We start from the raw sequence: 16,382 nt of genomic DNA on the forward strand, positions 1-16,382 counted from the left end.
TCATCCTAGTGTGAAGCTGTCTTCAGGCGCACTTAGGACGAAAGCACTCGTGCACCGGGTGTAGAGGGAAGGTCCAGACTGTAAAACCTCATGAATGTGTGCGGAGTGGCCCAGCCAGCCGCCTCACATATGTCATGGATAGAAACCCCTGAAAGGAGGGCTCTAGAGGACGCCATGCCCCTGGTGGAGTGAGCTCTCACGGCCATAGGTGAAGGCAATTTGCGCACCTGATAGGCCAGGGAAATAGTCTAAACGATCCAGTTACTGATGGTCTGTTTAGAGGCGGGAAGCCCCTTCTTGGGCGATCCAAAACACACCAGCAACTGGTCTGACTTCCGCCATGAGGAGGACCTCTGAATATAACACTGCAGTGCTCTGACAGGGCAGAGCAGATGAAGTCTCTCCTCATCCGCCGTCACGTGAGGTGGAGGATGAAATGCCTGCAGAACCATAGGCCGTGCCACATTAGATGGCACCTTGGGCAAATAGCCGGGCCTGGGATGTAAGATGGCCTTAATGTTGCCTGGAGCAAACTCCAAGCACCCATAGGAAATAGAGAGCACCCGGAGATCTCCTACCCTCCTCAGAGAAGTAATGGCCAACAAAAAGACCACCTTAAACGAAAGGTTCTTGGCCTCAGCCGACTCCAGTGGTTCGAAGGGAGCCTCGGCCAGCCCTTCGAGAACCACTGCCAGGTCCCAAGAGGGAACTCTGGCGCGAGTCGCAGGTCTCATCCTCCAGGCTCCATGTAGGAAGCGTACGACCAAGTGATGCCTCCCCAGCGGGCCATCACTCAGAGGAGCGTGGAAAGCCGCAATGGCAGCCACATAAACCTTGAGTGTGGACGGGGTAAGCCCGGCAGAAAAGCGGTCTTGGAGAAACTCCAGTACTGAAGCCACTGGGCAGTTAACTGGGTCCAAGTCACGCTCTCTGCACCAAACGGAAAATACATTCCACTTAAGGCCGTATAACTTCCTCGTGGAGGGAGCTCTGGAAGTTAATATGGTTTCGACCACTCCAGCTGACAGGCCGGCTTCTAGGTACTGTGCCCCCTCAGGGGCCAGACCCACAGTTTCCACAGCTTGGGTCGAGGGTGGAGAACTGAGCCCTCCGCCTGGGACAGCAAGTCCCTCCTCAGAGGGATCTGCCATGGCGGGCCTGCCAGGAGTGAAATGATGTCCGAAAACCATACTCGGGCCGGCCAAAACGGGGCTACTAAAAGTAGACTGACTCTGTCTCGACGGACCCTTTCCAGAACTGCTGGGAGCAGAGCGATCGGGGGAAATGCGTACAGACGCAGCCTCGGCCACGTCTGCATCATGGCGTCCAGCCCCAGCGGAGCTGGATGCCTGAGAGAAAACCACAGTGGAACGTCTCTTGAGACGCGAAAAAATCCACTTCCACTGGGCCAAATCTCACGCACATGGCTTCCACCACCTCTGGGTGGAGTCGCCACTCCCCGGGCCTCAGCCCCTGCCTCGACAGGACGTCTGCTCCCTGATTCTGGTCCCCCGGGACATACATCGCCCTGAGAGACGATAGTCTCCGCTGGGACCACAGGAGGATCTGATGCGCCAGTCTGCACAGAGGGCGCGACCTCAGACCCCCCTGGCGGTTCAAATAAGACACCACCGACATGTTGTCGGTTCTTACAAGGACATGGCGACCATGGAGGTCTGGCAGGAAGCTCCTCAGAGCCCGGAACACCGCCAACATTTCTAGGCAATTTATGTACCAAGAGGAATGATGGTCCTGCCAGAGGCCTCTCGTAAAACGGCCGTCCATGACTGCGCCCCAGCCCGTGAGGGAGGCGTCTGTCGAAATAGATACTCGGCGACATAACGCTCCCAAATTGGGACCCTGGGACAAGAACCAAGGCTTCTTCCAAATTGACAGGGAACGAAGGCATCTGTGCGTAACCCTTATCAAGCGGAATGGGTTTCCCCTCGGGGAAAACCCCTTGGTTCTCAACCACCACTGCAAAGCTCTCATGTGTAGCAGGCCAGAAGGTATCACGCTGGACGCTTCTGCCATGAGACCCAACACTCTCTGAAAGTGTTTGACAGTGACGGCCTGGCCTAGCTTCAACCTGGACACTGTGGTCAGGATAGACTCGATCCGAGCAGGAGACAACTGAGCCCGCATCGTGACCGAGTCCCACACCACTCCCAGGAACGTGGTTCTCTGGGCTGGTGTCAACACGCTCTTCTTCGTGTTGAGTCTTCACCCCAGGCTCTGGATGCGGGCGAGGACGACATCTCGATGCCGAATCGCCAGCTCTCGCGACTGGGCCAATATTAACCAGTCGTCGATGTAATTGAGCACCCTGATGCCCTCGAGCCTCAGGGGTGCTAGAGCTGCATCCATAAACTTGGTAAATGTGCGAGGGGAGAGTGCTAGGCCGAACGGAAGAACCCGATATTGGTAAGCTTCGCCCCCGAAAGCAAACCTCAGGAACTTCCTGTGAGATGGAAGGATGGAGATGTGGAAGTAGGCGTCTTTTAGATCTATCGTGACAAACCAATCCTCGGATTGAATTTGCGAGCTACTAGATTCTGTATTGCAATGCAGACATTCAACCTACGCGCTGCCTCGGCAAACGCGAGATGTCAGTCATAGAATCGTATAGCAAACTGCAAAGTACACTCGTAATCAACGCGCTGCCTCAGCAAACGCGAGATCCGAGCTACTAGATTCTGTATTGCAAAGCAGACCTTAAATCTACGCGTTGCCTCGACAAACGCGAGATCCCAGCCACAGAATCTTATTGCAAAGTACACTCGTAATCAACGCGCTGCCTCGGCAAACGCGAGATCCGAGTTAGATTCTGTATTGAAATGCAGAGTTAAAATCTACGCGCTGCCTCGGCAAACACGAGATCCAAGCCACAGAATCTTATTGCAGACTAGACTCGTAATCTACGCGCTGCCTCAGCAAACGCGAAATCCGAGCCCCTAGATTCTATTTTGCAATGCAGACTTTACAGAACATACAACACCAAATAGGACAGAATTGTTTCACACACACAGAGCGCTTGCTGAATAGCAAAAAGCTGACATTTCTGTGTGCCGGCGTGCTTTTGTACACATCCGTATATGCCGTCACACACTACGTCATCACGCAACGCCAATAGGATTGGATTCGGTTTCATTCATGAATTCAGACGTGCTACGCTGAAGGGCGTTCCCCTAGTGTCGTCACCGACGCAGTTCGAGTTCCCTCGAAAGGGAACTACCCTGTTTTAGTTTCATGTGGAACTATTTTTGCTATCTTTCTCTGACCATAATTACTAATATGGGTCAGGTATAGTGCCAATTTATAATCAGAGTTTATTTTGTGGAAGTGATTTTCCCTTTTTCTTTTACTTTTGATTGTCTGAACTGAATTGTTGAATTAAGTTGATATTTTTCCACTAAACATTGCATGGGTTCACTCTCTGTGTGTCCTGCCCTGTATCTGAGAGCGCAGTGATGGTAACTGACAGATGCGCGTCTGACAGATGGAACCAGAACTTTACAGCTCTCTTCTGGATTTCAGATAGGAGAGGGAATCTGCCTAGTTCTGCCCGGCAACCCAGACTTGGAGCATTTCTGTGAGTTCCTAGGATGTTCTTGCAGAAGTAAATTTATATTTCTTGTCAGTAAGGCAAGGTTTTTTTCTGAAAGATCATTATTTTGGACTTCTCCATGTTTATTGGTAAGGCCCAGTCGTTGCTGTACTGTTCTAGAAGTGAGAGGCTTTGACGCAGTCCCACTTCATAAGGAGACCGCAGCAGAAGATCGTCAGGGTACAGGAGGCTTTTGATTTCTCTGTCCTTGAGGGTCAGACCAGGACAAGAGGGCTTCTCAAGTGCTGATGCCAATTCATTAATATAGATATTAAATAGAGCCGGGCTGAGGCTGCAGCCTTGACGGACTCCTTTAGTTTGAGTGAAATAATCAGTGCGTTTGTCATTAATCTTAACACTGCATTTGTTCCATTTTATATGTCCTTTATGATGTCATGTCCTTCCTCCTATTCCACTTTGGATTAGTTTTAGGAAAAGTCCATTATGCCCATTATGTCCATTACACCGAATCAAAGGCTTTTTTAAAATCAATGAAGCAGCCAAATATATTCCCTTGTTTTGTTTGGTGGACGTGTTTTTGTATGAGTGTGTGGAGTGTGTAAATGTGATTTGATGTTCTTTGTTTAGGCATAAATCCAATTTGACAATTGTTAAGAATCTTGTGTTCTTGAATGAACTGAAGTAATCTGTCATTGATGATGGAACAGAATAGCTGTCCCAGGTTGCTGCTCACTGTGATGCCCCTATAATTATTTGGGTCGTATTCTCACCTTGTTTAAAAATTGGTGTAATCAAATTTTCTTTCCAGATCCCAGGAAAGTTTCCTGATTTTAATAAAAGATTGAATAATTTCAGAATTGTATCTTTCAATTTGGGGCTGTTGTGTTTCAGCATCTCATTATATATTAAATCCACTCCACAGGATTTTTTTTTATTTTTTAGGGATTTCATCTTGTCTGTCAGTTCATTTAATAATATGGGACACACACACACACACACACACACACACACACACACACACACACACACACACACACACACACACACACACACACACACACACACACTCACACTCACTCAGTCATTCAGTCAGTCACTCGGTCAGTCCCTCATTCACTCATTCAGTCACTCTCATTCACTAGGTCACTCACTCACTCACTCACTCACTCACTCACTCACTCACTAGGACACTCACTCACTAGGTCACTCACTCACTCACTCACTTATTCACTCACTCACTCACTCACACTCTCACTCACAAGGTCACTCAATCAGTCATACAGTCACTCACTAGGTCACTCACTCACTCACTCACAAGGTCACTCACTCACTCATTCACTAGGTCACTCACTCACTCACTCACTCACTAGGACACTCACTCACTAGGGCACTCACTCACTCACTCACTTATTCACTCATTCACTCACTTATTCACTCACTCACTCACTCACTCACTCACTCACTCACTCACTCACTCACACTCTCACTCACAAGGTCACTCACTAGGTCACTCACTCACTCCCTCACTCACTAGGTCACTCACTCACTCACTCACAAGGTCACTCACTCACTCACTCACTAGGTCACTCACTCACTCACTCACTTATTCAGTCACTCACTCACTCACTAGGTCACTCACTCACTTACTCACTCACTCACTCACTCACTAGGTCACTCACTCACTCACTCACTCACTCAGTCATACAGTCACTCACTCACTCACTCACTCGGTCACTCACTCACTAGGTCACTCACTCACTCACTCACTCACTCACTAGGTCACTCACTCACTCAGTCATACAGTCAGTCAGTCACTCACTCACTCACTCACTCACTCACTCACTCAGTAATACAGTCTCTCAGTCACTCACTAGGTCACTCACTCACTCACTAGGTCACTCACTCACTTACTAGGTCACTCACTCACTCACTCACTCGGTCACTCACTCACTCACTCACTCATTCAGTCACTCACTCATTCAGTCACTCACTCATTCACTAGGTCACTCACTAGGTCACTCACTCACTCACTCACTCACTTAATTATTCAGTCACTCACTCACAAGGTCACTCACTCGGTCACTCACTCACTCACTCACTCACTCACTCATTCACTAGGTCACTCACTCACTAGGTCACTCACTCACTCACTCACTCACTCACTCACTCACTCACTCACTCACTCACTCACTCACTCACTCACTCACTCACTCACTCACTTATTCAGTCACTCACTCACAAGGTCACTCACTCACTCAATCAGTCATACAGTCACTCATTCAGTCACTCACTCACTCACTAGGTCACTCACTCACTTATTCAGTCACTCACTCACTCACTAGTTCACTCACTCACTTATTCACTCACTCACTCACTCATACAGTCTCTCAGTCACTCACTAGGTCACTCACTAGGTCACTCACTCACTCACTCACTCACTCACTCACTCACTCACTCACTCACTCACTCACTGTTGTTTTTGAAGTGGCTGATTGAGTCTTTTGAACTCTGTATTATTACAGCCTGACTGCCCTGTAATTTCTCAAAATTTGAGAGATGAGAATACAAACCCACACACAATTCCTAGTAAAAGACTGTGAGCCTTAAATTGCTGTTTTGTGATTATCGCAGAGGGGTTGACAAAAGAACAGCACAGAATTGTAGAATTGTGTGTGTGTTTTCCCATACAGAAAACAGAGGCAGTGGGTTTTCTGTGAGTTTGAAGCTTCAGTATCACTAAACTTAATGGGACGAGAGAAAACCTCCTTACAAAATCAATGCTTTTTAATGCTAGCACTTAACACTGACACAGCTCAGCAGCCGAACATGAAGACGCTTTCGAAAGAGCGAGCTCTCACCTGAAAGAAGACAGACATGGCCGCAATTACTCGCTTCTCCCGTATGGCTGTGTTGAGACTGTCAAAGTCGTCCGAGTTATACATAAAGATCTGCATCTGTGTGACAGAGAGAGAGAGAGAGAGAGAGAGAGAGAAATGTGAGAATCTTGTTAGTCAGAGACCTTTAGCCAATCAGATTTTAATTCTTATATTATCACTGACAAAACACACATAGTCCATTATCAAAGCTAATATCTCATAATCTCATGGCCTCTAATCTGTCTCATCCTGTAATCTCCCAAGAGCGTTTGGCCTCCTCGTGTTTCCAGTTCAAACGTCAGGCTCTGTCCATCCTGTTATCACTTTGATGGGATCTCTGGCAGTAGATCAGGCTAATAAATGTGCTCAACTCTCCACGGAACCCTGTCTAAATTGGCAGCAGCCTTCTGTTATTCTCCGTTGTCAATACCTTTTCCCACAAAAAAAGACAACAAAGATGAACGATATTCTCGCTGGGAGATAGCGATCAGTTTTGTGTCAATAATAGGCGTAGATTCAACAATGGAGAAACAGCAAGTCCTGTTGAGTGTCGGAGACACTTATAAACGAAGGAAATAATAAACACCAGCTAAAAAGAAAGATTTAGACTGCAAATCCGAAAATTTGAAAAGAACTTCCCTTCCAACCAGAGTACTTCATCATTCTGTTGTCATGGCGATAATTAGGGATGAGTGACTACCGCTGTCAGTGTATTAAAAATGTAATTTATACATGAAATGACTTGATTACAGCTCTTCTCTGATGAGAATGTTTTTAATTTCTGAATTCATAATTATTTTGATATTTTGGGACATACAGTGAAGTCAAAAATGTGATACAACTGTCCTGATATAACGTTAAAAAAACCAATGCCTCATTATTATCGAAAATTATTAAGTAGTTTTGTATAACCTTTTGTTATTGACAATATTTTTTTTTTAAAATGACATCATAGAGAGGACCATTGTAGACCCGCATGACTATGTCAAGATCAATAAGTACCATAAAATATCAGATAATTTGACCTTTTCATGGTAAGACAAGCTGTGCCAGTGCTCAGTTCCAGTGGTTTAGTTCACGTTTATCTTTGTTTCTATAGTCACCACATCAACTAATCACCTGCACCTGTTCCTCATTATCTCTCTTGTTTCTCTGTGTATTTCTACCCTTCTGTAGTGGTCAGTAAAGCTGCTACGTCTCCTGTGTTCACGTTCTTGTTTGGATTATTGCCATCAGGTCCTGGTTTAGATTACCTTTGTGTTTATGTGTTCATTGAATAAAGACTACTTACTAAAGACCTCACCTCTCCTATTCCCTGCTATAACCATGACACATATTATGGACACTCTTATGGCCCTGTTTACACCTGGTATTAAGATGCATTTTGGTTGATCGGATCACAAGTGGACGACGCTAAATACAGGTGTAAATGGGGTCTAAAATGCTTTGAGCTTGTTCACTTTTGACCACTTCCAGAGGTAGTCGAAAACACATTTGACTGGATTGCTTTCATAGTGTAAACACTCATGTGGTTGAATGCATTCAAACAGCCACAAAAGACTGTCTACTCTCCGCCTATTGCCCTAATGCCTAAACAGATTTAAACTTGTCGGCTGTAGACCCAAGTTTGGTTTGAAGATGTAAATGTACCAAGCACAATGTTCTCCCACCATTCCTGATTTCTAACACACACTCACAGCGTTCGCCGTGATCTTGCGGCTCAGAGCAGAAATTAAAACTGATGCTCTCCGTATGTTTTTCTGTCGTTTCCGGGCGCGTTCATATGTAAATTGTGCAAGCCCGCCCCTCAAAGAAATCAAGACAGAAGTGGTTGAAAGTGGACAAAAGAGACAGATTAAAACACCAGGTGTGAACGTGAATGAGTCTCTCTCGTCTTCCTGTGATCTGATCGACCAAAATTCATAATAATACCAGGTGTAAACAGGGCCTAAGTCACTGACCTACATAATAGAGCCGTGTGCTTGAGGAAGGGGCCTGATGACATCAGCCGATGTGAAAAATCTTGTTTTAGAGACGGGGCAAGTTATATAATTTTTATGAAATATTACAAAGACAAACTTTTCTTGTCCCTTTGGTATAACATGCACGTTAATTATTCACAATAAGGCCAGGAATGTATCTTGACTTACAAATAAATAAAACATTTGCTTGATAATTAAATTCGAAAAACGCTGAGGTATTACATGGCAAAAGCAGATTTTGCTGAAATTACTCAACAGTTCAAACGAAAACAACAACAATGAATCTCCACATCTCCACAAAAGATCAGTAGCATTACATATATAGCCTATAGTGCAATGCTCTTAAAATCAAGTAGAAATCCTTGTTGCCTTCCACATTGGCTTGTTTCTCCCCACTTCTCCGTTAGCATTGTCAATATTATGCCTGCTGCATTTTTCTCGCCTCTGTAATCCTTACACGAGGCCCACTTTGATCTAATTCAGTACAAACACCTCCATAGCTTCAGATCGCACGGAGCATGATGGAGAATTCACGAGCCTACAGGCCTGAGCTTAACGCCTTCATCCACAGCACTGTATCTTACAGGCAGTGATTAATGACATAAATAACTGGGCAATTTCTGAGAACACACCCTGAAATGAAAGTGAACAGCAGAGGGAGAAGGAGATTAACATAACAGGGTCGTGAGTATCTTAACCTCTCGCTATTGGAAGCTGTCTGAAGTCTGTTTGTATTCAAGCAAGAGTCGAGGTGACAGACTGCAACGCGTCCTCCATACGAGACAGAGAACCACTAACTTTACACTGGATCAAGTGAGATATGCAACAGTAGAAATCAACGACATAGACATATGAGGGGGAAAAAAAATCAGTTTTGTGTATTGACTGTTTAAGGCAGTTGGAATACTGGCATTGTATAAGGTAAAATGTTTTTTTTAAAATGGTTTTAGTATATTATTTATGGTTTTAGTTTTACTATAATAACCATGATTATAAATGTACTGTAGTAGGTCATTCAGGTATTCCATGCATAAAAACAATTTGCAAGTTACATACTGCAAAATAGTATGTTAGTAGTATGATACTAAGGTATTCTGAACATATCCATGGTGTTTGCACTGTACTTAGTGCTCTGTTAAAGTCTATGAAAGCTAATATTCATGAGTCATGAGAATCATGAGTGTTTGTGTATGTGTGTGTGTGTGTAGGAGGTTGATAGACTATGCTAAACACTAAACCACCAGCGGTTTCATTACAGAAATGTCAATAATTTATTCTGATTCATGAAAGAGAGAGAATTATAGCAGTAGAGAGAGAGGTGAACCTTGTGTCAGGTCACCTTTATAACACAACATAAACACGAACAGTAGTACACACACACACACACACACACACACACACACACACACACACACACGCGCATGCAAATACATGCAAACGCACAAAGACACTAAAGGGCATCGTTCAATCAAAAGGCAATGGAGCAGAATTTACAATAATGGAGTATCGTGCTTAAGCCTAGTAAAATAGATGAATAAATACAATAAAAGCGCAATATGATGGATAACCCACCAGCTGCTTTATGCAGTTAAACAGTTCTTTAAAATCATTAGTAGTGTTTACTAAGGGTATTGTTCATCATTATTGATACTTGGGTGCAGGTATTACAAATAAAATTCCAAATTTGGTTTTCAACTGATGGACAATAAAAAAGGTGAAAAGAAAATCCCTTATATTTACATTGACCTGAGCCATATCTAGATATTGGCCAGTCAGAAACCGAGCACAACAGTGCCTGCCCACTTTTTAGTGGTAGCTTTTGGAGATTCTTCCATGTTAGAGACATTCTAACACACAGAAGTATCTGAAACATCTGTTAAAGAGTGCATAATCAGCAAAGCGTCACTATTCACATATGTTCAAAACTAGAGAGTGGGCACTAAAGAGTTATTTTGGCGAGATTCGCGGGTTTGTTTTTCTGATTGGTGGAGATTTCTTTGCAAAATCATGGGTGATGTAGTTCCTCAAACAAATTCCAGTTTTAATCACATTATTTAAGAAGTGTGTTGAATTAATGCAGAATGATAGCTTTAACAAAAACAATTACCACTGATTAACCTTGTAGCTCACAGTAGGTGTAGATTTGTCTTTTAAGTTATTGTTAAAAATCAATTCCCCTATGGATAAAATGAATGGGACTTCCACAATCTGACTTTATGATCTAACAATCACAATCAAACCTTAGCAACTGCATAGCAACGTCCTGCAACCAAGAACAACTTGCTAGCTTTCAGGATTATGTGTTATTCACTGTATTTTGGTTTGACTCTGTTCTGTTTCCCTGCCATGTGATTCCTGACCTAGGCTGAATTCAAAATCACCCCATACCCTCATTCACTATTCCCTACATTACTGCACTAACATAGCCCACTTGAAGAAGTGAATGAAAACGAGTGAGTTAATTCGGACTCTGAGTGCCCTGGAAGATCTGGTGCTTTTGCATAGTTTGTGACGTTTAATAATCTTTTGACTCTTGGCAAACTGCCAGCTCCAGTAGTAATATGAAAAGATTTATCTTGAACTCTGGAAACTAGCATGTATGAAGCTTAATTAATTAAACAATTTAATAATCAAGTAAAAAGGAATTTATACCTGTATGATATTACGCTGTAGCCACATTGTACCAGCGGTTTGGACAAATGATTGGATGATTCAACTGCGGGCGCCATCTTCTGGCGAGATGCGGGAATTCATTCGGTGCGACCGTCACAGTGCATTATGGGTATTCTCTAGCCATTGAGCGAACATTGGTTGTACACTCGTTATAGCAGTGCAATGTGGGATTGAATGAGTGCACTCATCTTTGAAGGTATATGGGGCGATTTCCGACTCAGCCAGAGTTTCCCTGTGTTTGGCCTGTTAGTCTGATTAAGTTCACCTGTTGATTATTGAGTTTTCTCATTTACCTCTCTATATTTATGTCCTGAGTTTCATTTATCCGTTCTACGTTGTGTATTCTGGTTGTTTTGCTCCTGAATGTTTCTAGTGTTTTCAGTGCTGTTAAATAAACACTATACTGCTGCAAAAATATCCCTGTCACAGACTGACTGTGACCCAGGACTTTTATTTTGAAGGGATTGAGCATGGGTATATGCACACAACAAACTGTTTCCACCATTACACATACACACAAACTAAATGCCGGCAAAATATACCATCCTTTTGTAGTTGTATGTTTGTAGCCCTGATTTTTGTGTTGTAACATTGCATCAGTTGTCTCAAGTTGTTAGCTTATGTGATTAAATGTTTAATGTTCAGTGACGCATATCAAATATCATTACACAGAAAAGAACACCAAAAACACTTTATACAATAAGGGTTTATTTAATTTCATTCAGTTACCAAGTTAACTTCATGCATTTTAAACAGATACACATACATTCTTGGTGCACCCCTCACTTGCCAAACCAGTACACGAGGAAATTAGCCATATTTAAACTAGCATGTGCTCATGGAAGATTACTCCATCTGGTTCTGACCTCATGGGGGAGGGAGGGAACCTAGTATGTAAGTTTTATTCTTATATGTTCTTATATGGTTGAACCTTTATTGTTTTGAGCCCTTTAAATTGTACTATATATAAATTATGTATGATTTAAAGTTGAAATGTCATAACAGTTTGTTTGTTTATGTCTTGTCACCTCTTTGTAATTTATAGGTTTCTCCCTAAAATGGTATTTTCCAAAAATAGGAGGAGCTAAGGCCTATAAAAGAGGCAGCCATTTTAGGGGAGAAGGTTGGTGTGGAGAGGTTGAATCTCGTTTGTATTTGTGGGCCTGTACATTGGCATAGCCAACTTACATTTGTGTATTGTAAACAATTTTGATTTATTTACTTTGGTATTATAATTTTTGATAATCTGTTTTTTCTAGTACTTCCCTATTACCATTGGATACTGATGTTTTTGCACCTTTTGGAATTAAAGCCACTCTGGACTGTGCTATTTCTGCCCTTTGTCACGTCATTTACACCTCTGGCTGCTGGTACATCCTAACAATCCCTATTTCTCCTTTGTTGCAACCAAAGTGTGACACTAGCATTGTGGCTGTTTTTTGTATAACACCATGGTTCCTAATGCTGCAAAAGCAAGTTCAATTTCTGTTGAACAGAGATTTTATTGTTGTTGCTTTTAAGTTTTAAAGTTTTGTGGTTTTTAGTTGAGGTCTGTTAGCTATGAAACCATATTTATGCTCATCGACAAAATTCCCTTTAATCAGATATACACACTTACATTTACAGATTTTCTCTTATGGTAAAACAGACCAAAAATGATTGATGACTCATCTTGTACTACACATTTTTATCCAATCAAATGCTCTTGAATGTGAATGCCAGCTACGCACATGATTTTCTGCTTGTTAGTTGGTTGTATGTAGTTGGTTATACAAATCAAAAAGTTATAGTTCATAGCTGTGCCATTAAGAATGAGATCTTCAATATATCCCACCCTGACTTCCTGTTTCAATTGAAAAAAAAAGTGCTTGTATGCAAACAACTCACAAACCTGGAGCAAAGAGCAATAATATCGACATTTCTGTGTAAACATAAACATACATAGGCTTTTACCTCTGACAGCTCAAGGAAGCCAAAGCAAATATGTAAAGGGCATAAGCAGCACTCTGCTAGCTAGCTCTCTCTCTCTCTCTCTCTCTCTCTCTCTGTGTGTGTGTGCGTGTGTGTGTGTGTGAGGAAGAGAGGGAGAGTGTCTACTCTGAGATCATTAACATACAGGTCACTCACAGGTATCCATGTCTTGTATGTACTTAGGTAAGTGTGTGTCTGTGTGTTTGAGCGGATCTCAGCAGAGTTTCATTAGCACACAGGTCACACAGACTCAACCTGTGAAATCCTCTGCTCTGGTTACACATATCACTTACATTCACTCGTTGTTAGCCAAATGTGCAAACACACATAAAACAGAAGGAGTACGAACATGCTAATGTACAGCAAAGATATACAATTTGATCAAAATAGCCAGTGTCAAGCGTCAAGAAAATCAAGCAGCTGAGAGGAATTCAAAGCACATCTCATTTGAGCAGACACTCCAAGCCTCAGTAGCCTGATAGCACACGTCTTTCATCAAAATGACTATTCAGTGTTAGTGATGGGATGCCTTATTCATTTCTGCTCTTTTGAACGGTTTGCTTTAATGAACCGGATCAAAAAACCTGATTGTTTATCAGTATTTCTTTGCATCACATCTTGCTGTTTATGTTTCATGTGAAATGAATGGTATTTTCATGAATAGTGTACAGAATACAGCCTGCTGATTTTCTTTTTACCCTCAGACAATTCATGTTCTGAGGTTTGTTGTGTTTGTAACCCTGTTAATTGTAATATTTGTTTAAATAGATTAAAACATTAAATTAACCTAAAAAAATAAAAATAAAAAAATAAATAAAAAACCACGCCAGAAAATTAATAACAGGATTAACAATTTAGCCTAAATTAAACAGAAGGTACTAATTACCAACTTGAGACCAAATGTTGGTTTGAACTGTATTTACTGATAAACTTATATTTCCTATAAATAATCGAAAAAATATTTGTTTGATCATTTTTCTTACAATAACTTGAAAACAGGATTGAATATTTGAGCTTGAGAATACAAGAAAATTGGTGTAAAAATCATAAAAATGGAATGACGATTTAAATTTTTGGATACAGTTGAGAAGTTCAACACCACTAATGTTCACAAATTGGTGGGTTAGCTGTGTGAACCATTTAAACCAATTCATGTGTTTTCATCTCAACTGACAATGTAAGAGTGTTTACTGTTTAATCATCTGCAATTATCCCAAAACATTTCCTGTCAAATATTAAAATGACATTAAACAAATGTTTTTTTCTCTAGGTGTATGAGTTTTGAACATATGTGAATAGTGACGCTTTGCTGATTATGCACTCTTTAACAGATGTTTCAGATACTTCTGTGTGTTAGAATGTCTCTAACATGGAATAATCTCCAAAAGCTACCACTAAAAATAGCTACAAATGGAAAAAATTAGGTCTGTGAAGCGCAATATTACGTGCACGGGTGGATGTAGCCTAGTCGCTTAGGCCTTGGGCTGCTAATACAAAAGATACAGGTTCAATCCAAGGTAAGAGGTGGAATTGGACAGCTACTGTAATCACAATCCAGCTTTATAATGATTGTGCCCTTTAGCAAGACACTTAACCAGAGGCTGCTCCAGGGGGACCATCCCTGAAATTAGTTACTGTAAGTCACTTTGAATGATCCATAGCCGCTAATGGCGACTTTCACAGAATTCTCACAGAGATGCTGTTACTGAGGTGGCTTTGAAGAATGATATGATTGGGAATTCACTGACTAAGATCCAAATTGGCTCCCCTGCTCTACAGAGAGACGGACCTTGATCTACAATCAGCTTTCTTCCTCTACCTTGTCATCCTGTTCGCTTTGTTCTACAGAGCAGACCTGCCCATAGATCAGTGCTTCAATTTTGAGTCACATAACAGGTCCTGAAGTCATGGGTAGGGAAACTCACTCAACCTTCTGGAGAGACTGCTGAGCCATTATTTGAATGATTTCCTGGCACGAAACTTCCAATAACAACAAAGCTAACTGTGGTTGGTCGCATTTACATGCAAGTCAAATGGCATTTTCCTGATTGAGTGGGCAGTTCTTGAGCAGAAAAAGGTAAAAAAAAATCAACTCGTCGATCTGTAAAAGTATAGCTACATGAGAATATGACTTTATAAACAAGAAAAATGGCTGCAAGGTGAATCAAACCTCTGAGAAGTTGTCCTTGTAACAACTCTGAGGGGGTTTCCACAGCATCAACATTCACAAAGCCAAAAGAGCCTGAGGTAAACAAATGGACTCATCTAGAATCTTCTCCTGAGGAGAGACTGTAATTCTCCTCACACCAAATGGAGGACGAAGGAGGAAAACAGGCATCAGCACCTCGGGGGAGGCCCAACTTGGCTTCTTATGCTCTTTTGTTTCTGAAAAACATGCAAGGTAACCCTGCTGAGAACCGAGCCGTCAATGGACAACACCTAAACAATCCGATCTGCCGTCGGAGGGGCTTTGAATGCGGAAGCCCTGCTGTTCTTCGATGCGGGACTTTCTTCAAATCTCCCAAAATGACTACGACTACCCCTTTCTCCAAACCACATGAGGTCTTTATGTCCTTTCTGCTCACATTCCTGCTAGGGTCAAGGTCAGTGTCTAGGACTATGCCTCCCTTCGGCTGATGGCTTCTCAAAGGACTCCCTGTTGCTACAAGTCCTGCAGAAAACCATCGACGGCTCTTCAGAACTTCAAAGCTTGAGGAGGAAATGTCCTTTGACCTGCTAATTATAAACCAATCAGGAGCGTCTCGCTTTGGCTTACAGAGAAGCGGACGTCAGAGATTTGCAGGGTTTCTCTCTCTTTGTCTTCCTGGGCAAACATACTGACCTGCCTCTCAATTCAAACAGGAGCCAATTAGCCATGGCTGCTGAATTAATTTATCTTTTGTTTTTATAAAAGACTAAATCTGTGTCCCCAGTGTTTGTTTGCAGCTCAGTCATCCATCAAGGTCAATCAGGGGGTTGAATTAGAAATAATAAATGAATAGCGGAAATAATAAATAACCTAGAGAATTACCTGTCATTAGGAGCTCTAAACATTCCCTGAATTGGACATTGTGTTTGCACAAAGGCGACTGGCTCAAGTTTTCAAAATCAAGGAGCAAATGAAATATTGACAAACTGGCACTTCCTCTTTGGGACTGGGCCACATTACAATGCAGGTGGCAGACCGTGTCTACATCCAACACGTTCTGGATGAGTGTACAATTTGTGTCACGGACCCTTGCACTATCAACTCCCGCACTGTCTCGGATGTTAATTGTGTCAAGATTGAGACAGTTTAAACAACAAAGACCA

General features: G+C 42.4%; 1 protein-coding gene across 1 annotated transcript in view; it reads right to left on the reverse strand.

Annotated features, from left to right (window-relative positions):
* ptprga (protein tyrosine phosphatase receptor type Ga) overlaps positions 1-16,382 on the reverse strand; it is a 254,040-nt gene that overhangs the window by 63,470 nt on the left and 174,188 nt on the right. The window contains exon 5 of the mRNA XM_084100324.1: positions 6,427-6,522. Coding sequence (XP_083956450.1) covers positions 6,427-6,522 — 96 coding nt within the window. The remainder of the gene's footprint in view (positions 1-6,426; positions 6,523-16,382) is intronic.

This window comes from Abramis brama (assembly GCF_963993115.1).
Source record: "Abramis brama genome assembly, chromosome: 23".
Classification (NCBI taxonomy): Eukaryota; Metazoa; Chordata; class Actinopteri; order Cypriniformes; family Leuciscidae; genus Abramis; species Abramis brama.